This window comes from Tyto alba, unplaced genomic scaffold (genome assembly GCF_018691265.1).
Source record: "Tyto alba isolate M040663 unplaced genomic scaffold, T.alba_DEE_v4.0 Super-Scaffold_33, whole genome shotgun sequence".
Lineage (NCBI taxonomy): Eukaryota > Metazoa > Chordata > Aves > Strigiformes > Tytonidae > Tyto > Tyto alba.
Genome location: NW_024881308.1, coordinates 16,596,893 through 16,624,103, shown reverse-complemented (window position 1 = coordinate 16,624,103; position 27,211 = coordinate 16,596,893). Strand labels below are relative to the sequence as shown.

The 27,211-nt window shown below is 55.1% G+C and overlaps 1 protein-coding gene across 2 annotated transcripts; it reads right to left on the bottom strand.

Annotated features, from left to right (window-relative positions):
* Positions 1-622: 622 nt before the first annotated feature.
* On the bottom strand, positions 623-26,957 carry HELZ2 (helicase with zinc finger 2). 2 transcript variants are annotated; one of them, XM_042801027.1, is made up of 21 exons: positions 26,787-26,957; positions 20,591-21,733; positions 20,295-20,478; positions 19,801-19,908; positions 18,706-19,229; positions 17,713-18,345; positions 15,902-16,685; positions 15,382-15,457; positions 14,625-14,639; positions 10,516-14,029; positions 9,598-9,683; positions 9,076-9,207; positions 8,680-8,844; positions 8,276-8,417; positions 7,684-7,800; positions 6,919-7,111; positions 5,989-6,123; positions 5,523-5,741; positions 5,047-5,203; positions 4,456-4,623; positions 623-3,962 (listed from the first exon to the last, which is right to left on the bottom strand). In XM_042801027.1, the coding sequence occupies exons 2-21, from the start codon at positions 21,592-21,594 to the stop codon at positions 3,838-3,840; spliced, it is 8,481 nt and encodes a 2,826-aa protein (XP_042656961.1). In that variant the 5' UTR covers positions 21,595-21,733; positions 26,787-26,957; the 3' UTR covers positions 623-3,837. The 2 variants fall into 2 exon arrangements, with proteins under 2 accessions (XP_042656961.1, XP_042656962.1); XM_042801028.1 differs by lacking the exon at positions 14,625-14,639.
* Positions 26,958-27,211: the final 254 nt, after the last annotated feature.

Here is a 27,211-nt window from a genome sequence, read left to right as displayed (position 1 = left end):
TTCCAAATGTCTCGCACACAGTCACATCCTTAGGCAGCATTGGGGACTCAACACTCACTCCCCACTGCCCGAACTCACGGGTGGGAGCAGCCGGCAGTCTCGCAGGACACCTCGGATGCAAAGCACAGGAGAGAGAAGCATCTCTGCCATCCCAGTGCGTTCCAGCCTCCAAAAGATGTCCAGTGCCAGCTTCTTGCAATGACTTTCTTTTGTTTTTTTTTTTTATTACCCCAAGTTATCTTTTTTCCCACGTCCTTCCTTCAAAACACTTGAACTGAATCCTAAACTCTTCAAATCACTCACCGTAACTTACCTCCACCTCTGGTTCCTCTTGCCCTCTACACCCTGGGCTGTGTAGGACCTAAGCACAATTTCGCACTCCTCCCTCTGCAGTGTGTGAAAAGATGACTTTGATTAAAAAAAAAAAAACAAAATGACAAAACAACGACAAAATCCCCTAACCACCCCCCCCAATCCCCACAGCAAACACGACCAATATGTAGAAAACAATCTTTTCTGCCATATACTGCAGTTAATGCTCATTTTCTTTTTCACCATTTGGTTCAGTCCAAATATAGCTGTCCCCACACAGATTCTAGACAAATCATCACATAAACAGACCTTTTAGTAATAAAATTTATTATTTAAATAAATCATTTGTACAATTATGGCTTAAATATCAAAAAAGGAATGTTGAGGTTCATTCTTATAAATGGTAGAAGCAGGTAAAAATATTTGTATCCAAAACATCCCTTGAGGTTTGCTGCAAGTCACAGACATACAAAAGATAAAAACCTGCCACATTTAAAGTTCCATAATTTACACCTCATGACACTTAACATTTCATTTCCATTAAAAAAAAAAAAAACCTCCAAAGATTTATTGCAGTAAATTGATTGTCCTCCACAGATCTGTCCCAATCCTCAAAACCAATCCAGTGGGCCTCTCCTTTGCCCGCGGAGGCCAAGGAGAGGTTTTTTCCTACTTCTGGACGTCTGTAATTCCGCCGCCGGTCCGAGCAGGACGCAGGGCTATGGCCGGAACCGCACGGACCCTCACGCCGTTTGCTGCGTGGGCAGGTTCCCGGTGCTCAACTCGGGCTCAAGCTCTAGCTAGTGCCGAGGAAACGTAAGTTACCCTGTTGGGTGAACCGACATTCGTGGCCTGCAACAGCGATCTTTCATCTGCGAGCTGCAGAAAACATAGAGCCTGGGACTGGACAGATTACCCTGTGCGCCGTGCTGCCAGTGGTTTCTCATTGGAATCACCAAAGGTTTGGTAGTTTTGTTTTTTTGGAAGTATTTTACGAATATGAGCTTGAACAAAAAATTCTTTCAAAAGTAAATTCTATGTGCAAATGAAACCGGACTACTTCGATCCTTTTTTCTCTATTAATGTCTACGAGTCTCTATTTCCATGAGCATAAGGACAAGAACATGATACTCAGCTGCCACTAACAGTCTATAAAAAGTTTGATTAATTGCACTTTCTGCTATCCCTGACTATTGCAGCTGCATGACCAACTCTACAGGTACCTGCTCACAGCCTGGCTGTTCCTGCTGCTTAGGTGGTCCAGGGCAGTTGCAAAATGCATCTTCAGAGGAAAAAAAAATATGTATATTGTCTTGCAACACAGGGGTGACCAAGCAAAGCCTTTCAGTCTCAGCTTTACCCTCCGAGGAGTAGCAGTAAAGACTTTTTCCCCCACTGAGGGCAAAGGGAGATCTTTGTGATGTCCTTTCTTGGTCTATACAAACACATGGCCAAACCCCACGCAACAGCACTGGACTAAGCCACTACACTTGCCGTGGGTCTCCTCATTTGTGTTACATGTAATGAAATAACCAGCCAAAAAAAACAGGGGAGTGACTCTTCCTTTACATTAGATGATGAAAATGAGGCCAGCTGGTTCTAAAGGGACCAAGGTGACTGACTTAGAATGATGCTGGCACCACGCTAAAGTATTTATCCCAAGGATTCCAGCATCTTTTGCAAATCTCCACATCATCTTGGAGACACATGATTGCATTTCACTAGTCCACAAAATTATTCCCATACAATTTTATTTTGGAATTGCAATAATATTTGCAAAATCAGGCTGGTGCAGAATCTTTTAAGATCCCAGCCAGGATGACTTCAAAGAGGAACAACGAACTTTCATCTCAGCAGCTTTTATCAAGCATCTTTAGTACTAGCAGGAGGTGTTTCCTATGGGCTTTTGTCCCTCGTGGAATCGCCGGCCATGGCTTCAATAAGACAAGAGCAAGCCTGGGTGGTCCCTAGAGTACAGCTCAAACCCACCGAATGCAGAAGTGCAGGAAGGTAGTTTAAGGAAGAGAACGACAAAATTTCTCCGTAGGCTCTTGAGTCAAGTCTAACACAGAGTCATGAGAAGAAACACAGCGTTAAATAAGGACTTTTCCAGACACAGTGCTTTATTATTGCACATTCTTCCTCACTGACAAGAGCCGTGCTGCATCTTCAGTTGCAAACACAGGACAAAATTCATCCCTGCCATAGCACTGCGAAGCCACGGGGACCCCTCGCTTACGCCAAGCAGGACTTGTGTCCCAGCACAGCACAGACTCGGTGCAAAACCACCGCAACTGCATCTTGGTTCCATCCCACGTGAACATGTAGAGACGGCAAAGCGTGTGGCCTTGGGGAGAGCCGAGGCAGGCACTTCATACATTCAGAATTGAAATAAGATAAAAGACACCCCTCGCTCAAAAATCTCATGCTTCAAAAAGCAGCTCCATGATTCAGCAGAGAGCACCACTTCACCGCTATCCATCTGCATCAGCCATACGTTACTGGGCAAAAGCAGCTTTCTCTAGTGAATCACAGCTTCCAGTTCACAGCAGTTCGGCTACTTAAAATAAAAAAAATACATTATACACATATATGCTGTGGTACATTTATCAAATTTCCATCACCGCTCATAAAAACTCAGGCTGTAAGACTATGAAACAAATTCACAGAATTAAAACTTAATAAATTAGAAGCAGCTTTAAAAAAAAATATGGGGTAGGAAAGAGGGGCTCTTGCAGGAGGAGATTTCAAATAAAACCCAGAACAGTTTAAAATATGCTTACAAATTCCGTTTCCTGGTAGAGGCGGTCCTCGCTTTTCATTAACCATACTAGTGAGGACAACCTCTTTTGTACAAAGAATAAATCTATTTACAAAATCAGCTTCCTCTTGGCTCTGTGATATTTACACGCTCAGAGAACGGTGTTTTGACTAGACAAAAAGTGATACAGGTTCTCTCTTCGCTTTCTTCCTTCACTTAAAAAAACCCAAAGCAAACAAAACAAAATTGTTTTTCCGCTTTGAGAAATGAGAAACCTTAAAAATTCCCTGGCCTTGGTTTTAACGTGAGTGGTAGTATTCAGAAGCTTTGGTCCTCTGTGGCAAGTCGCAGCTTGCTGCGCGGCTCCGTTGCGTGCAGTCATTCCACCCTCAATGAATGGACTGAGTGTTTGGTCCCCAAAGCGCAGCTGCACTGGCAGGTAGGATGGGGGCTCTGCTGAACATCTGAACAGTTAAAAAAATATCAGCATCATCGATAAAGTCACACGCCCATCCATCCGTTCCCAATGCTTTTTGGTTTGCTAGAGCTGAAAGTTCCCGTTCAAGGTTGCACTGCTTAAAAAAAAAAAAAAAAAAACCAAAACCCCACGGTGCCAGAGCACGCACTCAAGCCGAGCCGACACTGTGCAGGGAAGATCTCGCCTCCTCCACTGCATTCGGCTCCGCAGGTCGTTCAACAAAGGAAAGATTGGGTCCTGCCCAAGGCACACGTAACGCAGCTCGGGTGGAGGGGCCGACCCATCCTCATCGGTGGAAGGCTGAAGTCTTCCTGACAAAAATCCCCTGGGCTGTGGTATAGCAGTTGTGCTGTCTGTAATGCTGCAGTAGTCTCCTCCACAAAGGGTTGCACTCCAGGAGGTACCGGTTCCCTGTTGGCACAGGGGTGGGGGCAGCGGGTTAGTGGCCGGAAGGGGCTCGGACGATACCGTCACAGAAACTTTCCTCTAACGTTTCTAGCTTAAGGGTGGCTGGATGACTTGCAGGGACATTTCCTTCAGCCAGAGCTCTGTGACATCCCAGCTCCCTTTTCAGTGCTGTGAGCAGCTTTCCTACACATCACAGCCTACGTCTCTGTGTTTTGGAGGAAAATAAGCAGCCAAATTCTGTTAGGAGAGAGCTCTAGCATGCAAGTGACAGAAACAACGTGGTCCCAACCAGAGGGTGAGAAAAACTAATTATACGTGCTGCATCCCAGCCATGCACAATCTCTGCTTTGCACAGGTTGCCCGGTTTCAAAACCACAGACAGTCTAAAGGGCAGAAGAATCAAGCAAGACCATCTGTCATACTCGTTTGGATCTCCACCCCTTCATCCAAGCAGCCCGTTCCCCTGCAAGCCTGTGCACACTCCCAAGAGACCCACCTAAAATGCAGAGTCCTTCCTGAGCTCGCGTGATGCCGACATTGACCTGGTTTGGGTCGGTCACAAACCCCAGGTACTTCTTCTGCCAGCTCTTCGTGGGCTTCCTATCAATCTCTGAGCGGGGGCAGGAGCGTACAGTCGACAGGATCACGTATCTCCACTCACTTCCTAGAAAGCAGAATTGAACCAGATTTTTTTAGCTATGCCTCCACCCCACAGGACACTCATTTCCCTACAGCAAGACCCACAAAACGGCAGCCACCGTTGGGGCTTCTCCAGCTTTGGAGGCCATCGGACTCCTGGTCATCGCTCTCCAAAGAGCACGTGTTACGCAGTTCTTTAACACCCCCTTCAGACACCCTTCACCTTCCTCTCTTCAGCAGTCTAACCCTGCCTGGGCACCCCAGTGATCTCCAAAGGATTTATTATAATCACCAATCGCCCCAAAATCTGGCCCAGGGATGCTTCCTCCACGTCTGAAATGACCCTGGTGTAGGATTTGCTCGAAGACTGTCTCTGTGAGAAGTTGCTTCAGGCCTCTGGAAGGCAGGAGGGAACGGAACCGACCCTCCCCATCCCTGCCAGCCTCACCTTGGCTCTTCATGATGGTGCAGACGGTCACTCCACGGATTCCCTCTTTCAGGAGGCTCTTGTTGATCTCGGACACCTGGGCGTTGTAGGGGCTCAGGATGGCGATGCTCTCCGGCCGGATGGTGCCATCTAGTGCCAGCTGCTTCGCCATTCTCACCTGGGGAGACCAGGGTCCTGCTCACCCCCCCCGGGCAGCAGGGGGGCCGGAGGGAACCAGCCCTCCCGCACCCTGGCCCCAGGGCAGCGACCGTGCCCGGCTGTGCTGCTCCCCCTGCTCTGGGTCACCCTGCCCTACGGCTGCCTCTGCCCAGGGGCATCGTGGCGTGCTCCAGACCCGAGAAGATGCCAGGCAGACACTGCACCCCACTGACCCTTATCCTATACCGCTGCTCATCGTCCCCCCACGATCCCCAGAGTCACCCCGCACAACACCCTCCCCTTTTGCAGCTCCGGCAACTCCCCAGGACCCTCCTCACCGCCTGCTCCACTTCTTCTGGGTTAGCTTTGGAGTTCTCGTTTCCTTCCTCAGTAGAAATCATGAGGCTCTGCTCCTTCCCCTCCACGTGCCCAAAGATGATCGGGCAGCAGCTGTTATCTTTGTGGTAGAAGACGCTGGGTTGACGACGGAGCTGAGGGCATGTTTTCAGCCGCTTTTCGTAAAACTCCTGGGACGGGAACTCGCAAATGCTTTTGTGCTGGCAAAGGAAACAGGAGAAACCGTGGTGAACAAAACCCAAGGAACTTCTCAACCCGCAGCATCTTTTCGGGCAGGTTTCACCTGCAATGCCATTGTGCTGTAGCTGGCACCAGGCGAGTGCATTATTCATTACCCTGGGAAGGGAAAGCGCTAATGGAGAATATCTGTTTCCCAGTGGCTTGCAGCAAGCCCCGACAGCAACATTTTCTGTGATAGAGAAAAAACAAGCCACTGGAGGGCCTCACCATGCGGTACTGCGTATCCAGCATCCACGCCTGCTGCCGGTAGCGCTCAAAAAGAGACATCTCCATGCCAAGGCTCTTGCAGAAGTCATTGTTGACCACGGGCCGCAGCTGTTTGTGATCCCCAAGCAAAACAACCTGGAAGGAAGAGCAGACACCTCAACTGTGAGGGTGGTGGCACTGGGGAAGGCAATCGGCTCTTTGAAAGCCTGTTTGTACAGACATTTGTTGCTACATGTATATGCTATGGTCACAGCAACCTCAATCAAAGACCACGTTGGGCATTTATGTAAAGATCCTGACCCAGATAACATGGAGTCTCGTTCCCATCTGACAGGAGAAAGACATCGTGTAGTAAGTCTACTGAGATCTGCTCTTTGCTTCTTGTCACGTTAACACCGTGTACCTGGGCGAGGACACTTTTTGGTGGCGGCGATACCCACCCTGTAAAGAAGCACCAAAAATCCAGCCACAGCACTAGTTGTTTTCTCTTGCAGAAAGCCGAGAGCAAGTTCGGAACAGGCAGTGTGGCTGTAACTGTTTGAAGACAGAGACCTGAGCTGATACACACAGCGGAGGGGAAGGCAGGCGCACTAGTTCTCCACCACAGCTTTCAGGCCTACAGCAGGTCTTAGGACTCTGCTTTATGTGATATGAACAGAAAATGCACAGCTCATGCATCTAGTGAGAATACTGATGTACTGCATGTACCTCTCTGTGCCTCAGGATTTTAAATGTAGTTAGTAGACTTACACCTCAAAGGAAACAACTCCCTGAAGGCTGAAACGTTGACACACCACCATAGATAGTACCAAGAACCACCTAAAAACCTGGTAAAACTTGGAAGAGCAGCACGGTAAAGGGTAGAAGACATGCAGAGGTTTGAGAGCCCCGAGCAGCCGTCCCAGAGACACATCTTTGGAGGGGACTTACCTTCTCAGCGTGGCAGTGGCTGACCAAGGGGATGAGGGTCTCGGGCTCCATGGACATGGCACACTCATCGATGATTACCTGCTTGACATTGAGCTGCTCCAGGGAGGAGGAAGATGCAGCAGAGCACGTGCACAGGATGACATCGTGGGCTTTCAGCTCATGTGCACGAGCAGCTGACAACTGAATTTTGTACCTGGCGGTCAATGCAGAAGACACCAGGTTATGCATAAAGGAAACATCTCCAAGTCCCTCGTGCAGGAACCAGGCAGAGGCTGTACTTTCCCAAATGATTATGGCTCCATCTCCCTCCCCAGGAGAAGCTGGTGTTCCCAAAAAAGGGCTTTGGGTGGACACTGTAGGAAATGGAATTCGTCCTGCACTCAACAGGGCAGGGGCTCAGGGTGGAAGATGCAAGTGTCCCACAGGGATAATATGACTTCTGGTCCAGATGGACAACAGCACCAGAGCAGAAGTGATGCTGAGACTCTGCACTGTACCACCAACCCCGAGCTAATCACTTTTTTTTTTTCATCATTCCAAACACACAGTTTATTAACCTGTCTTGACTTTTTCACCTAGTCCCTTGGCTTGCATGAGCCAGGACAAATGTGCTGACTTTCCCACAGTCTACCAGTCTGCGCCAGCTGAGACCCTAGCAAGTGTAGCCCAAACCTCTTCCCGCAGAGGGAAGAGATTGCTGCCCTGCGCTCCTCTGGGCAGCACTTCAGAGATGGCTGTCTCTCACCAGGGTCTCTTTCTACTCACTTCCTTGTTTCTTCTTCTGTTATCTGCTCTCCTCTCCTCATTCGAGCGTCAAAGTTACAGATTTGCTGCCAGAAAGGGTTGGGCGGCCGCCGGATCCGATGATGCAGGATTATTTCACTGAATAAAGAGCCAATATATAAATATTTTCCCCCCCAACACAGACCCAAGTGATCTCCTCTACAGTGAAGCAGACCACACCTGTCTGTGTGGAGAAACCCCTTTAGCTAAAGAAGTCACAGCCAGCCTCTTCCTCCTCCCATCTTTATAGACCTCATGCTTAGTTCACTCTCAGGGACACAAAATACAACCACTTTTCTGTAGCAGTTGCAAGCAGGATTGAAGTCAAAGACTTTTAGAGCTGTTCAAAAGAGAGGTGAAAACATCAAGGATCTTTTCAACAATCTCGGTTTCCCAAGTAGGTGCTACATCAGGCTATTCACCTTTACTTGAAAAAATTAATTACAAAGCATGTTAACAGTGCTGCGCCACAGTAGCAGAATGGAAACCACGTTTGCTCCGGCTTGTTCAGCTTTACCGGTGCCGAAAACATCACTCCCCTGCACTCAGAGCCTGCGGGGCCACTCGATCCTACCTGAGCTCACTCTTTGGTTTTGCATCTCGCAACATTTTGCGGTAGATGTGCCGGTTGCTCCCTGGGTATGGGTATTCCATGGTCTCGATGGCCTCCCCGTAAACCCTTAGTGGTTTCAGGCTCTTCATCTTCAGCAGCATCTCTGGGGAAGGAGGACACGTCTGCTCAGACAGAGCCAGGCGCCGGCGGAGCTGAGAAAGCTGATGGCCTGGGAGGTGCCCAGCGTTTGCCGGGCACTCGCCTCTTCTCCCCACCCCTCGCTCACCAACCTCCGCTGGTCCTCGCCCTGCGGGGAGGGGGCTTCTCTACGGACCAGCCCTGATTTCTGCCCCTCCTGCTCACCGCCACACGTTCTCCCCTCCCACCAGTACGAGCCACTTCAGAGGCTTAAAACCGATAGTTACCAGCAACAACATCGACAGACTTGTGGGACGGGCCACAGTACAAGATGCACTTTCTTCCCTTGGACTTTTCTTCTTCCGAGGATGGTGTTTGCTCCTTCTCAACGCTGTCATTCAGCTTATGGAACCAGTAGACAATGTGAGTTCCAACAACAGTTTTCCCTGTGCCTAGAAAACCGAGGAGGTTGCTGAGAACACTTTAACCACGACACCCACGCTCCAGCATCTGGATGATCAGCCACGAAATAAAAAATCAGGAACTGAGGGGACTGCCTTGAACAGCCGTGGGTGATGCCAACCCAGGCTGCCTTCTCCTGTCTCACCAAGGGTCCTACGGTAAGCAACAGAGTAGCTCCAACCTGCCTTCCATAACAAAGTAGGCATGCACTCAAGCCTTACCTGGTGGGCCTTGGATGAGCATGAAGGATTTTCTCAGAGCATTTAGAATAGCCTGGTTCTGACTCTGGTTAAGCTTTCTGCAGCTGCCAGGGAGATCAAAGGATTTTTGCTGCAGGATTTTGGACGTGATCACTGTTACGGCAAAGAACCAAGAAAACAAGTTGAAAGTTTCCCGAAGACCACACACGAGCGATTCAACAGGGGGGTGCAGCAGGTACCGAGCAATCGCAGCCCATTTACAGGATGACCTAAAAGTAATCTTTGTCCCGTGCCGAGATGTTCTGCCCCTGAGCCTTCTCGGTGAGTCCTGGCGATTAAAACATCCCCCGTGCCACTCTCCAGCAGAGCATCCCGTATTACCTTCGCTCTGCCAGGCTAGCAGCTCCCCTCCTCCCCTTGGCAGGGGACCCTCCTGGTCTGGGAGCATAACCCCTATGACAAGGGTCCCCAGAAGCTGCCCGGACACCTGCCTGGCCACAAGCACGCAGCCACAAGGTAAGGAAGGTGAATATTTGCACCTACCTTTTTTAGGAGGTTCACGGCCGAGGGCGATGCTTTTAGCAAGCTCGGAGGCATGCTTGAGCCTCCAAATCGCCTTTTCTTTCCGTCTGACAGGGGAAAATAAGAAGGAATGAAATGTAGCATAAAATAGTGAAAATGGTAATACAGCTTTGTACAACTGTCTTGTTTATTCTTTCTCCCTGCTTTGGTGTTGCATGAAATCCTTCCACAAAGAACTTAAACCAAACCAAGCCTTATTCTGCTCTCTTGCATCTGGGACTATTTCTCAACTGTCTGAAGAGCTGAGCCTGCAAAGATGTTGAGATCAAGGAGCACAACTGCTGTCCCGACTCCATTTTATTATGGCCCAACCCATTTTATTGGATTAGCTTCCGATTTTTTCCTAAAATTCACGATACTAAAGGAAGCACATTCTGCCCTGAAAAAGCTACAGCAGTTGTGGGCGCTGTGCATGAAGAAGGACAAACTAGACATCAGCTCTGCTTTAATAAGAGCAGGTCTTGCTTCACAGCAACAACAAAGGGGAATGATTGGGAAACCAGGGAGCACTTCTGCTAAGCGAGCCCTACTCCAGTGCTTCACACTGCCTTTTGTGACACATATTGCAGCAACCCAGTAATATAAGAAACAGATGCCCCGGGAAATTTCAGCATGGCACCTTCCCCTGTCTCCCCATTCTCAAGGTCAACCAGAAGAGCAAGAGGCCATCTGGAGAACGGGTCTGAGAAATGCTGCCACCCCCACCCCAAACGTCAACAGCCCAACAGCGTGGCCGGTCGGGAGCTGGGCACAAACAGATTTTTCGGGGGATCAGCTGCACCAGCAAAGCCCATTTGGGTGCAGCGAAGGCATCCCCCGTGGGAAGCCGCTGCCCTGCACGGACGGGTTAACCAGAGCGTGACCGCTGAGCCCACTTACATGTCTGGCAGCAACTTTGGTATGAGCTCCACCGTGAACCTGGCAGAGTCCTGTGAGATTTCCACGGGGATGTTCTCCATAGACATATAGTGGATGTAAAAGTTCATGGTCTTCTGATTCGTCCTGTCTGACTTCTCATCGTCGCTGAACTCTTCAGTGACCCCGTGAGCCACCCAGGTGTAAGTATCTGGATCAACCAAAAGTTTGCTTTCTGACCTGCCCTTGTTAAACAAAGTCAGATTCTGGAGGCCGTGGCTAAGGCATTCCTCATCGATTTGCTGGAGGCTCCCAAGCTTCAGCCCACCCAAGCGAATGCACAAGTAACAGTGGTTGAAGTCTGCTTCGATGGAGCACTCCTCCGAAAGCTTTTTGTTTAGGAGGAAGCTCCCTTGCAGCTGCCCTTTGCTCGTCCTTTGCTTTGCCCAGGTTATTTTGACATCGTGGAGGACAATCGAGTCGTTCTCAGCCACCGCGCACGAAGCAGACTCCATGGCACTCATCGGCAGCCACACCTTGCTGTACTCCGTCTCGTGCTTGTACTTGTCTTTGGACGGCAGGGTGGCGTAGGCGGAGAAGCAATCGATGGGCTTTTCCGTGTGCTGCAGGCAGATGTCGAAACCCGGCGCCACGCACCACAGCTGCACGAAGGGCACCAGGAAGCCCCGGCAGACATCCGTGGTGAGCTGGAACTGCAGCGCGTCGCCGGCGCTCAGCTCCATGTAGAGCTCCGTGTAGTGCGAGCTCTTGCTCCTCCTTACCCAGCCCACGTGTCGCTGGTACAGCTCCTTGCTCTTCTGAAGGAGGGAGGCAGCAGTCTCAAACTCCTCGTTCCTGACGGCTGCGAGAATGTCTTGCCAAGTCTGGGTGCCTAAGAGGGTGATGCTGTGGTCACGGAGAGGTCCCACCTTCAGGCTGTGCTCCTTCATCTCCACAGAGTACATCCTCCTCTTCCACATCAGCTTGATGCTGTTCCGCTGCTGGATGAACACGGGCTGCTCTGTCAGCTGAAGAGACCTGTAGTTAATTACCTGGGGATCCGGAAGACTCTCTTTGTTCAGTGGAAACAGGGCTTTAAAATACTTGTTCAGCCCTTCGACATCCACTACAAAGGCGACCTTTTGCAGGACTTGGCCCTTCAGCTGGGTGGCCATCTGGAGGCAGTGGGCTCTCTTCTCGTACATCATCGCCTGGGAATTCTTCCTGTTGAAGTCATGACAGAGAAACTCAATGTCGTCTGACGAATAGATGATGGGCTTCTTGCGGAGCACGGAATGAAGGTGCCGCTGGACCACGACATCCACGTACCGGCGGATGGGAGAGGAAGCCCAGGTGTACGAGTCGACGTGCAGGGAGTAATGGCCTGCTTTTGACTGGACTGTGGAGTTGGAGCGACTGAAGTAGGAGCGGCTGAGCAGCCTCCTGAACTCCAGGGCCACGGGGGCCAGCTTTGGGTGGATGTCATCAGTAACAATAAGGTCTAGCATCTTGTGGAAGTCACGGACATCAGCAGCTGACTGCAGGTGCTCCCAGATGGGCGTCAGGAGACCGAACTCCACATTTTTAGAGGAGTCTTGGTCAGGAGGCGCCTCTCCCAGGTGATGCGAGAGATGGATGGACAAAGGAAGGATGTGGCTGTACTTGTTCTTCATGAGTGATAGCTGCTGAGGGCTTGGCTCGCACTGACATCGGAGAGGAGTGACACTTCTGGTGTCCTCCTGGTTGGTGAGGAACTCGGCCACAAAACTGTTGAACATGATCATTAACTCCTCTATCATCTGATGGGACCCCCTGTTACCTGGGGAACTTTCCTCGTCCAGCCGGTCATAGAAACAGTCCTCCTGCAGCCGAAACTTCCGATGGACCCTGGAGAAATGATAAGCCACAGCTATGCAGTCCTCCAGGGTGTTGAAACGAAGGGGCCCTGACGCTCCCCTGTAGTGGTCCTTAATGCAGAGCTCTGCCTCCTCATAGGACAGCTGCCTGTCTGAGCGGATCACAGAGATGTTGAAAACTCCCTCTAACATCTCATCAGTCTCCTTTTCTATAGTGACAAACAAGGAGATCACCCGACGATCTTTCTGCGGCAGGAGGCTGCAGACGTCTTGGCTAATGTGGGGTGGGAACATGGACAGGGGCTCCTGGTTGGGAGCGTAGTAGGTGACACCCCGCTTCTTGGCTTCCAGATCCAGGGCACTGCCTTTGGGAATGATGCCAGCCACATCTGCAATGTGGATCCCAATCTCATAGTGACGCCCAAGATCCCTAACGCTGACAGCATCGTCCAAATCCCTGGCACCTTGGGGGTCGATGGTGAAGGTCGGGTAACCCCGACAGTCCTTCAGATTTTCCTTGCTGAGGTTTAGTTTGCTGCTGGAGCTGTATTTGGCTGACTCCTTGGTGACGGCAGCTGGGTATTTCTTCTCCAAACCATACTCCAAGTTGAGGATCTTTAAGCCTTCTTCCAAAGTCAACGCTGCATGCAGAATCTCCGTTATTATCCCCAAAGGGTAGTAAAACCCTTCCCGCCAGGAGATAACCTGGACACAGAAGAACTGGCATCTCCTTGTCTCCTGGTTGATCTTCTCACAGCTGACCACCCTGTACTTCCCGTTGACAAGCCTGCGGATGGGAATGACGTTAGGTTTCTCTTTCAGCCCTGGGACGAATATTTTGGTGACGGTGGGATCGATGGGTATCATCACCCGGGGATCAAATTCATCCATCATGCAGATGAAGGTCCGTTCTCTCTCCGTGCGCTTTAAGATGCCCACCACCTTCCCCTGAGGGCGGTGGCTGCCGCTGTCAGCCGTGCTGCTCTGCAGGATCTCCACCAGCACCTCGTCCCCGGTGAAGGCCGTCCCGCAGTGGACTCTGCCTTTGATCTGAATGGTCATCGCGGGGGAGTCGTTAAGGGTGAAGGCAGAAGCTCTGTCGAACCTTTCTTTGACCAGCTCGCATCTCTTGTACATTTTGGGGTGCATGTGCAGATACTCCTGCATCATCTGAGAAGAGAAGCTGACGTATTCCCGCCTGTCTTCCCACAGGTTTGAAGCCTCGGACTTCACGTTCAGCAGCCCTTCTTCGGACACCGTCACCAGCACATTCTTGCTCTCATCCAAGAGCTCCTGGAGGATGGGATCGTCAGGGTTCATGCTCTCCGCCTCAGAGCTCCAGGAATCCGTGTCGCTGTCCTCCTCGTCCCCCTCCGGGCTCCTTCTGCTCCAGCTCTCCTTGTCGCACGCAGCCTGCTTGATCTGGGCCATCGTCAGGTTCTCCGGGAAGACGCTCCCCTTCTCAATGCACTGCTGGATGAAGCGCTTCCACACCTTGCTGCACTGGCCGTGGGAGCACAAGGCCACGGCGTCCCCCACCGCGACAACCAGCGACTGAGCCCGGGTCATGATCGTGTTGAGCACTCTGGCTTCGTTGAAGAACTCGAGGTGGTGGGAGGCTGAGACGCGCAGGCTCTCGCTGGTGTGGACCGTGCTGATGATGATGACCCGGAACTCCCGCCCTGCACCAGAGGGGACAAGGGAGAAGTCACCCGTGGGAACCCAACGGGGAAGACCCTGCCTGGCTGCCGCCCGGCGCTCAGCCCAAGGACGCCGCGTGACGTGGCCGTGGGCTGATGTAACCTCGGCTTGGCTGAGTCATGGGAATCACCTGATGTGAACAAAGCGGCTCTTGGGGATCGTGAGGGCCCTCCAGCCACGAACCAGGATGGACACCACGAGGCCACCACCGCCCACACACCAGGGAGGGAAGGACGGCTTGGAGACAAGAGAAAGGCAGGGCGCTGGACCAGCGCAGCCGTCGGCGCCCACGGAGCAGCCCCGCGTGCTCAGCGCCAGCAGCAGCCCTTGCCAGCCACTCCTCACAAACACGGGCAGTTTTCTGTGAAGCCCAAACTCCTCAAGGAACAGAGGGTCTTGCAGGAACAAGAGCAGTGACTGTTCGCAAGAATCCCTCGCCCCTCCAGGCCGGCTCTGCTGATCACACGACAAATAACAAAACAGCAAGAGGCACCCCGGTGATTTCAGAGCTGGGAAAGGACTGCAAAGAAAGGGTGTGGAGATCAGAAACACGCCCCAGGGGTCAGTTATTCTCACCATGAGGAGTCCCAGCTGCGCAATAAAAAAAAAATAAAAAAAATAAAACCATGGATGAGTCATAAACTAAATCCTTGAGGACAAGACCAGCCCTATCCCTCTCTTGCCTTCTAGAGCAGCAGACTCCCTTAGTGAGCTGTTCTGTGATTTTTTTGCTGCGACTGGTACCCACAGGCCATCCTGGTTTCAATTCCCTTCTATTACTGGCCTCTCCCGCTGGTAGTTGGGGCTTTCACATGATTCACACATGCTCAAGTCCCTGGGATCGCACTTACAGGGTTTTCACCCTCCTACAAAGCAACGTCCATATATCTGAAACAAGTTGACAGCTGGGTGCAGATTTAATTCAGTGTGAAATCTTATTCACTAAGGAAAGGACAAAATCAAAGAATTACCAACCAGGAGGGGGTGGAAATTAGCCAAAGGATTTCCAGGCACTCCCTCTCTTAATCAGCGCTACGTGCCCACTGGGAAGGGCAGGGGAACTCTGCCTAACAGCACTGCGTGCATCCTCCCAGAGAGGTATTTTGCCACAAAATCAGCCCGTATTTTGCATTTTAGCAAGCAGGACAACTGCTAAGATGCCAGAAAAACCCCTGCTAACCACCCGGTATCTCTTTCCCCTGCTCCTTACACAGCTTGGCTGTAGCTGCAATAGACTCTCCTGTCAACCAGCATGAGTGGGAAAGTTCTCCCTAGTACCCAGAAGACCTCAAAACACAGCCAGGCATGACTAACTATTGCACAAGACACAAACCTGGCAAGTTTTCATAGTTTTCCACCACCACATCTTGTAGCTGCTTTTTCCTCAGCTCTTGTCGTGTTGCAGAAACCTGGTAAGAAAGAGAGGCACAACTGAATAGAGTTTCAGCTCAGAACTGCTCCCCACTCAGCACCAAGGTCCCTCTCCCCTCCCAGCTGCAGGTTCCCCAGGAAAGTTACTTGACAGTGGCCACACATCCTGGGCCGACTTCAGCCAGTCCTCCCCGTCTGCCCTGTAGGCAACCTGCCTAGAAGATGCTGAAAGAAATCTTCAGCTAAACCATCCCACCATGAGGCATCTCTGCTCCGACCACTCCTGACGTACTACCCAAATGGAGAGCGCCTCGGAAAAAACCACCGATGGCATGCAAGACCCCAGATTCCCTGGTTTTACTAGCACAAGAGACAGGTTTATCGTAAATAGAGTCCAGCATTTATTAGGGAGTGTTCAGAGAGCAGTCAGCAGCGCATGCATAGCCCCTTCGGGTGGGCAATGGCGTGCTTCTCCTACATACCTGCATCCCATGGGAGACCACACAGATCCTCTTCAAATCTCGGACACCCCACTCATCTGGCCACCTCTTATAAATCTCCTCCACTTTCTCAATCACTTGTATTATCTCTGAGGTGTTGTGCCAAGAAATCATGGACATATCCCTTTCAGCCACACCAGACACGTGGCAGAACACGAGTGGGTAGATTTCGGGATGGGGTGGGATGTTCCCACTGGCTTGGATAGCATTGCCTTTGCCAACATAGAAGTGCTTGGAGACAAACTCAATTATGCCTGCGGTGGAGCGATAATTCTCGTTGAAGATGATCCTGCTCTTCACGGCCACTTCATGCCTCTCTTTCTGGTAAAACTGAAAGAGTCGGTTTAACAGGGTGTGATCAGCAGATTGTCCATCCCCAACACAGAACAGCTTCGGCGTTATCTGCATATGGTCCCCAGCGAGAACGATCCGCGTCTCAAAAGTGGCGTAGGAGAGTGGAACCAAAGCTTCGCACTCCAGCATCTGAGCAGCCTCGTCGATCATGATGTGGGTGAAGTAGCCCGGGGCAACCTTCAGGTTCTTAGATAACATGGAGGTGGTAATAATGATGTGGTGCCTGTCGATCTCCGCCCGTGTGGGGTGGCGGAAGGAGCGCTGGTCTGGCGAGAGGCAGCAGTACATCTGAGTGATGGGGTCCGTCATGTTGATGGGACGGTCGGTGGATATAATCCTCAAGGGAACAGCCCACGGATGCCTGTTGGTCACGTAGTTGTGGAAATACTCCCGGATGTAGATGTCAGCAGCACTGGCGGGGAACAAAAGGGGAAACCAGCAAGGAATTGCAAGTCCTGTTCCCAAATGCTGTGACCGGCGTCCCAGTCATTCGCCAACACCCACCCAAACTCGCCCCCAGCTTTGGCTGACAACACCCTCGTCACAGCAGATATTCCCATACACGCAAAGAAGCCGGTGTTTACGCAGCCGCCCATTCCAGGCCTAGTTTGAGGGTATGGTTTAAAAACAGGAGTTGATACTCGAGACGAGTGCATCTCTCAGTGCTCGTATGGAAAAATGCAACGGGCCCAACAAAATCCGTGGCCCTGCTGCTCTCTAGGGCCAAGTCCCACAGAGCTCCCCTCTGGCAGCTAACCTTCCCCAGCCCGGGAGGGTGATACAAGATCTGCAGAGGAACCTTCGGGGTGAGCAGACAGCCTGAAACAGTCTAAGATTAGCAGTCACCCATCTATTATATATTAAAAACTAAGGCAGTAGCAGCCTGCAGGATCGGATGCGGACACCCTTTTCACTGCTCTAATTTTAACAATCTTGGCCTAGTTTTTCTGAAGGCAGATTCAATGGCAATCAGAGCAGATCTGCATTTCCTCTTCCCCAAACTCTCCTTGGAAAAGCCAAAAAATTGGCATGTGCACAGAGCACAACAGTCTTCAAGGGCAAATACAGCACAATATTATCCCAGCAGGGTCATGCAACAGCTTTCTACTTCTTCCAGTATACAGTAAAGGCTAGAAAGGACTAACTGACTCTCCAAGCCCATCACCATTTTATATTGAGGCAGGAATAAGCTGCCTCTTCCACAAAGACTTCCACCCGTGCCAGGCTTCTTCCTATCAGGAGGTGCGGGAGCAGTTTAAGACATATTAAAGAAAAACGGATTTCTTTAAACAAGTCATTGAAATGCACAGGAAGAAAAGGGCAGCTCAGCTCTGTCTCACACACCCGGGCGCCCTCTCATCCCGCCGGACAAGCAGTGGACCAGCTTGCTTGGACCTGGCCCACAGCTCCGGTTGCCTCTTCCCTCACCCCCTGCTAACCTGTTTGTGTGAGTGCAGATCAGCACCCGTGTGTTGGGCTGCCTGAGGATCTCCATGGTGGCCATGGCCAAGGTGAACGTCTTCCCTGTGCCGAAAGGCCCGTAGATGAGAAGGGGGGGGACCTGCCGGCTGGTGGTTGCCTGGCCCGTGATGAAGGAGATGGCTAGTTTCTGCTTGCTGTTCCCTTTTTGTGGTGACCCAAGAGAGTAGGGGACAGAGCAACCGGCGACATCTGGTAGGACCAGTTTCTCATCCAACAAGCGGTCCACAGCCTGGTGCCACTGCCGGAACAGCAGCTGGTCGATTTGGAACTGGATCTCCACCTTATGGGAGGTGTTTGGCTTGAAGTTCAGCTCTGAGCAGCACCTCTTTGGTATCTGTAGCCAGATGGTCTTCTCCGTGGTGGCTTTATGCTCCACACTAACCTCGTAAACCCGATTGTCTACAGGTGGGTCAAGCGCCAGGAAAGCAGTGGGCACAGACCTGCTCAGCAGATACCCCTCGTCTGTGTCCGGTGAGAGGTTGTAAGGGGTAGGCACTGCAGCAAACAGCTCACCAGAGAGGGCAAACTTCATCCCCATGGAGAGGTTTTGCAGCATGGGGGTCAGCGAGATGAGGACCCGCAGGTTGAGTCTGCAAGGAGGAAACACCCGAATGAACAGCGGAGAACCGGCTCGTCGGCGCCCGCCCTCCCCGCTGCAGGGTGGGGATGGCCACCTCCACCCAGAGAGGGTCTGCCAGCCCCTCCAGCACAGAGACAGAAACTGGGCTTCTAGCTAATTCACAGCTGCAAGGACAAGGCCCAGCCCTTCCCCTCCTATCACCACCCAGCAAGATATCTTTCTCGGCAGGTTTCCTTTTTTCCGGGAAGACGCCCCAGGACCCAACCCAGAAGGGACAGAGGCTTCAGCGGCAGCGTGGGCCCAAGGGTTAGCAATGGGCTTGTGCTCCGCAGCGAGGACGAACCTCTCTGGATCCACACCTGGCACTTACTTGGCAATCAGAGCCTGTTCGGCTTCTTCTTCGCAGAAGAGGAAGCTGTGCATCCTCTCGCGGTAGTTGAGACGGGTGATGGGAACGGTTGCACCACCCTCGCGTTGGTAGTCCAGCGCGAGGGCGGGAGGTTTGTACTTGGCCAGCAGATCCACGTCTTCACCGGTCCTCGGCACGCTGGGCACGATGATCCGGTTCCCCCTATCCCACCGCACGAAGTCGACGGGGCGGCTGTTCTCCTTGCTGCCGGGGAGGTGGCGGGGGTTCTCCCGCCGGCCCACCTTCACCTGGATCTTCTGCATGAGGACGGGGCGCCCGCCGAAGTCGAACACCACCCACTGCTCGAAGACGCCCAGCGCGCAGCACTCCAGGCACACCTCCACCAGCGCGGCGGGCGGGGAGGAAGGCAGCTTGGCCACGTGCTCCCCCCGAATGTAGTGGAGGCCCCGGGAAAGCCCGTTCCCCGAGAGGTAGAAGTTGACCCCGGGTTCCCGCTTCAGCAGGGCCACGTGCTGCAGAGGCATCTGCCGGTTGAGGAGAAGACAGGGACAGGGTGAGGGCAGCCCACGGGAAGATGATGTCCTCCCAGCAGCGTTTCCTACCGAGGGCTGCTGCAGGAACCAAATGCCATGCCGGACCTACAGCTTGAAATTCTCCTTAAGGGACCTTATTCCTCGTGCAACCCCGCAGGATTAATTTTAAGGTCTTAAAGTACCTCAGGCTTCAGTTTTCTAGCAGTTAAGCCTGCTGTCAACAGGAAATCTCCTGTGTTGGAGAGGACAGTTAGACCCAGCCTCTTGCCCCCAACACCCATGAAATCCTGGGCAGGAAAGCAGCTGGATTTTCTTATTTGTGGTGGTATGTGGGAGGTGCTGAGAGCAACCGGGTGCAGCTGAGACACGGTGGCTGCACCCCAGCTCAGGCACCACCTGGGCCCGAGCGGCTCCCAAATACCCAACCCACGTCCTCATTCGGACATCCCTAAATCCCAATCCTTCCGCCTCTAGCAGAAATAATAATTAAAAAAAAAAAAAAAAAAAATCCCCCAAAGGACGAGGACTGTGCACTGCAGCGGGTGTTGCCAGCTGGGCTTACCTGGGAGTGGACCTTGAACTTCCAGCGGTATTTCAGCCTCCTGTCCTCCGACTGGACGTGCAGGGGCTGCTCACACACCACTCGGACGCCCTCGACGTCCTCAGCCATCTGTGGGGGAGGCACGAGAGGAGCGGGACTGAGGGCAACGCCCCAGGGACACGCCGCAGAGCCACCTTCACCCTCTGCCTTTACGCTACATCCTCCCAAGACCGTCGGGGAAATCCACACGCTCAGTCCTTGCCCGCCGCCGCTCAGCCTCCCCACGCAGCAGCCTCAGGAGACGAAAGGACCCACGGCACGGCAGCGCGGCCGGGTACCCCGAGCAGGCTCTCGGGCTGCCGTCTCGAAAGGGGTGAAGGAAACGGGCTGCAACGCCCCTTTCTGCACCCCCGTTCCAAAGGCGAGCGGCGGCCTCTTCCCAAAACTCTCCCCACAAGAGGCTTCTCGCGACGCGCCGGCCCGACGCGCTCCCACCCTGCCTCCCACCAACTCACAATCAACACCTCGTTGGAGCACGTCCGATACTCGGCGATGAGCCGGTCCTGGTAGGACAGGAGCCCTTCCTTCAGCGCTTGCTTCTTTTTCTTCACGGCAACCTTCTCCCTCTGGATCCACTCCTGCAGCTCCTCAGCGGAATGAGCCTTGGTGCAGCTGCTCCCCATTTCGCACACCTCCGCTCTGTCGGGAGAGAGGGGTCCCAGGTGCCACCCACGTCTGGTGGCGCGGGGGGGTCCCCGCAGGGACCCGCTCCCCCTGCCCTCTTCCCCGCGGCACCGGGGGGACGCCTTACCTGCTACACAGCGAGAACTTGGTCAGCCCGAGCGGCGGGGCGCGGTGGACCCACTGCACAGAGGTGTCAACCGAGAGCATCTGCGCGTGCTCAACGGAGGAGCAGTGGCTCTCGAAGCTCTCCTGCGAGCTGAAGGTCACCAGGCAAACCCGGCAGTAGAAATGCACCGGCGCGGGCGCTGCCGGCTCGCCGTTGGTGCTGCTGCTCCCCGCGGCCGGCAGCAGGTCGGAGCGAACCAAGCCGTGCTCCCTCTCGGCCTCCCAGACGGCCATCTCCACGTCGCTGTGCGCGTACTGGCAGCGCTGCGGGCTGTGCTTGCAGGGCTGGCCCCTGGAGACGAACCTGCAGTAGCTGAGGGTCGGCATGAACTCGGGGCAGGGGCGGATGGCGACGTACTGCTGCTTCCTCCGGCTGTCCGACACCACGTGCACCAGGAGCGGGTCCCAGCTCCGGTGGGACTCGCAGAGCCGCCCCTGCCCGCCCGCCGAGATGCGCTGGGGGCAGCCGAAGAAGCAACGCTTGCAGATCTCCTGGAAGCGACCCCCGAACTCGCTGGCGAGCTCGCCGGCCGTGCTGGCGGCGGCGGGGGGGGAGGCGGCGGCGGGGTGACCCCCCAGCTGCGCCTGCAGCACCGCTGCCTTCAGCCAGCGCCGCTCCAGCTGCTGCTCCCTCTCAAAGTTCCAGACCATGGCCTCCTCGGGGCTCCAGGCGAAGGTGCACTGGCTCATGTGCTTGCGGCAGCCCAGCCCCACCACGTAGTACCTGCAGACGGCGTAGCGGGTCGGGTTGGGGAAGCCCGGCCGCCTCCACACCTTCCTCCAGGCCATGCTCCGGCGGCTGCGGCAGCGGGCCAGGAGGATCTCGTACATGCATTTGTGTTCCACCTCTCGCAGCTGGTAGGTGATCTCGTTCTCCTTCACGCTGCACTTGGAGCAGACCAGGCGCAGCTCCAGCTGCTGCTGGAGGCTGCCCAGCGGCACCGCCGGCCCGTTCGCCGTCGGCATCCTCGGCGGTGGTGTGAGCGGGAGCAAACTGAACGGCGGGAAGTTCCTACAGGGCGATGCCAGGGGGAGGAGGTGCCATGGAGCGGCCGCTTCCTAGCTCGCTACGTACCTGCTAGCCATTGGCGTGAGTTCACAAAGCCTGACCAAAAAAAAAAAAAAAAAAAAAAAAAACAACAAACAAGAAACTTAGCAGGAAACATCAGCCGGTCCCTGGCTGGGTGCGTGCCGAGGCACCGGCACAGCCTGGCTCCGCTCACCAGAAAGCAGCTGGGGACCTCACCCAGCACCCAAACCCACCAGACGCCCTCGCCCTCGGCACCCAAGTGCCTGGGGTCCGTCCCCGGCCACTCACCCACCAGCCCAGCTCCCAGGGGACCGTGGCCCGCAGGGACCCGGCTGCCGAGCGGCGAAGGCTCAACCCGGTCCCCGAGGTGCCACAGCCCGCAGCCCACCGGCATTTACCGCCCAACGCAGGAGAGCCGGCTGCCACGGGGCAGTCGCCACAGCGGCCACCAACCTCCTCCCGGGCCGTAGCCGGACGATCCGACTTCCTCTTCCCGCTGCCAGCGCCACCCCCCGCCTCGGTTCGCTCCTGACAATTTTCTCTTTTCTTTTTCCTGCTCTCTCCCTTAGGTCTGGCCGGGCAGCCCCATGCCGAGCGGGAAAAACCCAGCTCCAACTCCCCAGCCCTTTTCCCCCCCCTCCCCGTGGCGCAAAAGATGAATCGGAATTAATTAACAAAGCAATCGCCCTCTTTGCTCCTCGGGTGCAGCACCCAAAGCTGGGAGACGGGCATGCTGAAACAGGGATCTCCTCCGGCCAACAGCTCGGTAAACATCCGGCTGGGAGAGCTCGGGTGGCGAGGAAGGTGACTCATGGCTCCACTGCCCTCCCCAGCCACCGGCTCCGGCATTTGCCAGCAGTTTCCTGGGTAACCAGAGGCCAGGAGCATCCCTGGGAATGATGCTGTAGGGTTTCGTGGCTGGGCCATGTGGCTCGGGGCGAAGGGAGAACGCCGGGACGGGGTCGTGGGCGGGGTGTGCTGCCAAGCAAAGCCACCCGCCTCGTGCCAAACCTCCGCCTCGGGCTGCCGACCCGCAGCCATGGAGGACGGGCTCCCTGGCGCTACAGGGGAAGAGTGGTGTTCACAGCTGTGGTCTGGCAGACAGTGGAGCCCGGGGTGGGGTGGGGTTGGGGGAAACTTTGCATTGCTTCTGCAAAAAAACTTTTAATGAAGACTCCTTTCCCCGCTTCTGGAATAAACGGGGTGCTTGGTGCTGGGAGGGGGGGGCGCTGAAGCTGCTGCTCTGGCTGAAACTTCAGGCAGCAAACACCGAGCTGGGAGCCGGAGCATCCCCTGCCCTCCCAACCCTTAGCGAGCTCCTCGCATCCCGTCCCAGTGCCGCAGCACCCACTGCTCCCGCGCTAGGGAGGAAACCGCCTAACGCGAGTTCTTTGCCGTGCAGCGGGTCGGACGCACGTTCGGTGGGTAAACACCAGCCCTGTTTATCTCTCAAGGTCTGGCAGCGAGCCTGGCGCTGGGCAGAACTGCTGGTTTCTGTTTCAGTAAGCTGCGAGACTCCACGGCAGAGACCCACGGCAGCGCTGGCTCTTCCTCCGCCACGATTCGGGTCACCGTGCCGAGTCGTCAGCTCTCCGCACCGAGAGCTAAATCACCCTGACTCATCTCTGCACCTTCATTTCCAAACCTTTACTTGCCCCCAACTTGCAGCCTGAGCTTGTAGCCAGATGGGCAGCATGGCCCTGCCACAGCCTCTTATCTACAGCCAGGGTATCCCCATCCTCTGAACGTGACAAGGTCGTGGTCATCGGAAGAAAACCATTTCTGCAGCCCAGACACCGCACAGGGGTCAAGAGCTCTTTCTGTGCTCTGCTTCTACCACCAAAAAAAAAAAAAAGGTTGGGGCCACAGGAGAGGTTTTGGTGCTGCCCGATTGCTGACTGATGCAGAGAAAATGCACTGAAATAAAACAAATTGGGAAATGATGAAAATATAGGAGAGCACCTATAAACAATAAAAAGTCAGGAGGGGGAGTGGGACGCTGTATCTCCTGCCCAAGGGATGCTCTGCCCATCCCCAGCGGGACAACGAAGGCAACGCAGCGCTGGCGTGGGGCTGCAGACCCTGCAGCTCCCCCCGATCCCCCCCCCCCCCCAGGGTCACAAACACCTGAAAAACCCCCAGCCGCTGCGACCCGAGGCAGCAGTTTGGGGAGACACGCTCTGCCCCGAGCTGGGCTGCAGGAGGGGAAACCCCCTGCACTTTTTTTTTTTTTTGGGGGGGGGGGGGGGGGCAAATATCCCTCCTGCACCAGCCTGGGGAGACTGTCCTTGTCCGAAGCACCGATGCTGAGAGGGAGCGCTCCCGCTTGGCTTTCCCGGGAGGTCAGGGCTTGGCTGGAGCCAACACAGACCCCAGGGCAGGGGCACGGACCTCGGGGGGGAAAAGGCTCAGACCTCGGGGGGGAAAAGGCTCAGACCTCGGGGGGGGAAAAGGCTCAGACCTCGGGGGGGGAAAAGGCTCAGACCTCGGGGGGGGAAAAGGCTCAGACCTCGGGGGGGGAAAAGGCTCAGACCTCGGGGGGGGAAAAGGCTCAGACCTTGTGGGGGGAAAAGGCTCAGACCCCGCTGCCGCAGGCTCAGCGTGCCACGGTAATTCCCCACAGGGTCCGGCGAGGAGGGGGCTGGCAGGGGGAGGTGGCCACAGCCAGCAGGAACACCCGGAGAGGGACCCCGGTCACACTCAGCCTCCAAGACCCTTTCCCAGCTCCTTTGAAGCTGGCAGGGGTGAGCAGCACGCTCCCAGCAGAACCGGGGCTCATTTCAGGGCTTTGGGAATGTTTCAGATTCCCCTCTGATAGCAATTTCTCCTTCCTTCCTCTGGAAGTCTCCTCCCTAGGAGGAGCCCTCCTGGGGAAAGGCGCTCACGTTCAGGATTTGTGCAACGCTGTCACTGGTGAAAACACCAAAACGCCTCAGTAACGTACACGAGAGAGGATGGAATGTAATCGCTGGCACTCGGTTGCACGGAACGGGAGCTGAGCTTCCCGGTCCCGGCACATCACACGGTCCTGCAGCGGCGGCGACACCGACCTGCTCGGTTAAATGCTTTAAGAACTACTCATAAAGACCCTACAGGAGAGTCTGGCTGGCACTGGTATTCATGCCGAGGCAGGGCATTCCAGTCTGAAAAAGCTAAGAGGGAATATTCCACCTTTAAAGGGTCAATTCCCTTGCTGTTTATTTTTTTAAGAAAGCATTTGATTTTGAGCGAGCTGCCAGAACACGCTCTGGGTCTGGAGGTGGGAGGGAAGAGGAAGTGCAAACCCCTCTTAAAGTCTCCGCGCAGCGCCAGCACTGAAGCCATATGAAAACCTTTTTTTTCTCTACAACCATCTTATACCAGAAAAGAAAAGGGGGGGAAGGGGGGGGGGAAAAGGAAAAAAAGCTAATGGGAGCTTTTGCAATCCAAACCTGAGTGGAGGAAAGATGCAGGGCACGAGGAAGCTTGGGGAGGTGCACCATGAGGTAGCTGTCACACCGCTAATGAAGTTCTGATGTCAACAGGGCAAAATCCAAGTACCCCAAGAAAGGTGGGAGCTGATCGAGAGCAGTATTTACCAGCAAGCCACAGACCGTGATTTTGCAAGCTGGATTTTATACATTTTAAGAAAAACACCCTTCTTTACCCTGGTCCAGCCTGGCGTTTAAAGCCACTTGCATCCCGCTGCTGGGTGAAACAAGTCCCGCTGGCAGACGGAGCGGCTGGTTTGCTGCGTGCCCAGCTCAGTGCCCGCTCACAGCCCCGTCGGGGTGAGTATTTGACCCCCCTCCTCGCTTCCCAGCCTCGCCACAAACCAAACCAGCCCAAACCACGCCATTCGCCTTCGCTACCGGCGTTTCCTCCGCGCTCAGGAAGACGCTTCGGGTCAGGGCCAGGCCAGGCCGCCTCCGAGCATCGTCCCCCGGCGGGCGCCTCGCAGGGCCGCGCAGACGCCCGGGATAATCACATTTCCCTGGAAATATCCAGTCGAAGCGGAGCCACGGCAGAGAAACCCTCATCCTGCCGCTCCGCAGCCCTCTGCCATCCCGGCCCGCCAGGAGGAAGGCGGCTTTTTTTTTTTTTTTTTTTTTTTTTTTTTTTTTTTTTTTTAAATCAGGTCTTGGCCTTGATTAATTATTGACAGGAGATGAGGCAACGCGCTGCGCCGGAGTGAGCCAAGTGCCCCTCGATCTGAGCAAGCGGCGTGGGTCAGCACGCCAGGACAGCCCTCCGTGGGGTGGGGGACGTGCTGATGGCCCGGCACCCCCATTACCGGTCCCCACTTGGGGAGTTTTTCCCCTCTCTTGACTGCCAGCATGTGGAGCAAGACCAGCGCAGCGTCCCCCCAGCACCCCCGCGAGCAAACGGTGCAGCCGGGCAGGCTGGAAGGGTTTGGCACGGGTGGGAGAGGAGCTGCACCCCCCGTGCCACCCCGTGCCACCCCAGCGCCTGCAGCGATGCTCCTGGATGCACCAAAACCACACACACCCAACCCCCCACCCCCCGCCCAGCATTTTCCCTCCGGGGCAAAACCAACCTCCGAAATTTTTGGGGCCCCCCTCCTTTCCCAACAAGACGTCTCACTCTGGGTCCCACCGAGCGAGCTGGCACGGTCCTGCCAGCCTGGCCGCTGCAAAGTGACAGCCGTGACACCGCTGCCAGAGTCGGTGGGCAGGCACAGCCCCCCCCAGTTTGTGCACAGCAACTCCCGCCCCCCAGACACCTGCACACCCCAACTACTGCCTTTGCTTTATCCAACTAGAAAAAGTTCAGCGGGAGCTGGCAGCGGGGAGGGCAGAGCTGCCGGGGACCACCCCCGCCAGCCCGGGGGTCCGCCAGCCCGGGGCTTTGCACCCCAAAACTTGCACTCTGACCCCGCTCCCTCCAGCCCGGGGCTTTGCACCCCAAAACCTGCACCTTCACCCCGCTTCATCCCCGCCCCGCTGCGAGCTGGGGCGGCCGCAGACGGGGGGGGGGGGGGTTGAGCATCGCACGCCACGCAGCACCCCAAAACACGCTGCAGGGTTACCGGGAGCACCCTGAGCCCTGCAGCACCTCCACCCCCCCCCCCATCCCTCCCTAGAGACACCCCACCCCACACCCCCCACCCCCCCCGCGCTGCTCTCACCGCTGCCGCGGATTTGGGGAGGGGACGGGGCGGAGGGGGGGGACACCCCGGGGACTCGCCGCCGCCGGTTTCGTTACTGGGGCCTCCTCGCATTCAAACCGGGGCCGGATTTCGCGGAAATTGCATCACGGCGGCCCCGCCCCGCCCCGCCCGCCGGCACCGGCGGGGAACCGGCCCCGGCCCCGGGGCGGGGGGGGGGACCGGCCCCGGGGTGGGGGTGGTGGGGGGAACCCCTCTGCCCGCACCCCGTAGCGAACCACCCCCTGTCCCGCCACCCTCCCCCCCCCCCCCCGGGCATCGGGGGAGCGGTTGCCCCCGGGGATGCTCCCGGGGCCACCGGTCGCTGCTCACCCGCGGAGGGTCGGGGACGTCCCGCACTCAGCCTCGGTCCAGCTCCCGGGAGCGGCGGCACCGGCTCCAGGGAA

Bases quoted from the DNA above. Each gene is read 5' to 3' on its own strand.
- HELZ2 (XM_042801027.1), bottom strand. From the start codon at position 21,594: ATGCCGACGGCGAACGGGCCGGCGGTGCCGCTGGGCAGCCTCCAGCAG. The intron at 8,418-8,679 runs GTAACTATCGGT...CTCCTTCCCCAG, and splicing joins GTCTGTCGATGTTGTTGCTG to AGATGCTGCTGAAGATGAAG. The intron at 4,624-5,046 runs GTGAGGCTGGCA...TCTGCTTTCTAG, and splicing joins CACCATCATGAAGAGCCAAG to GAAGTGAGTGGAGATACGTG.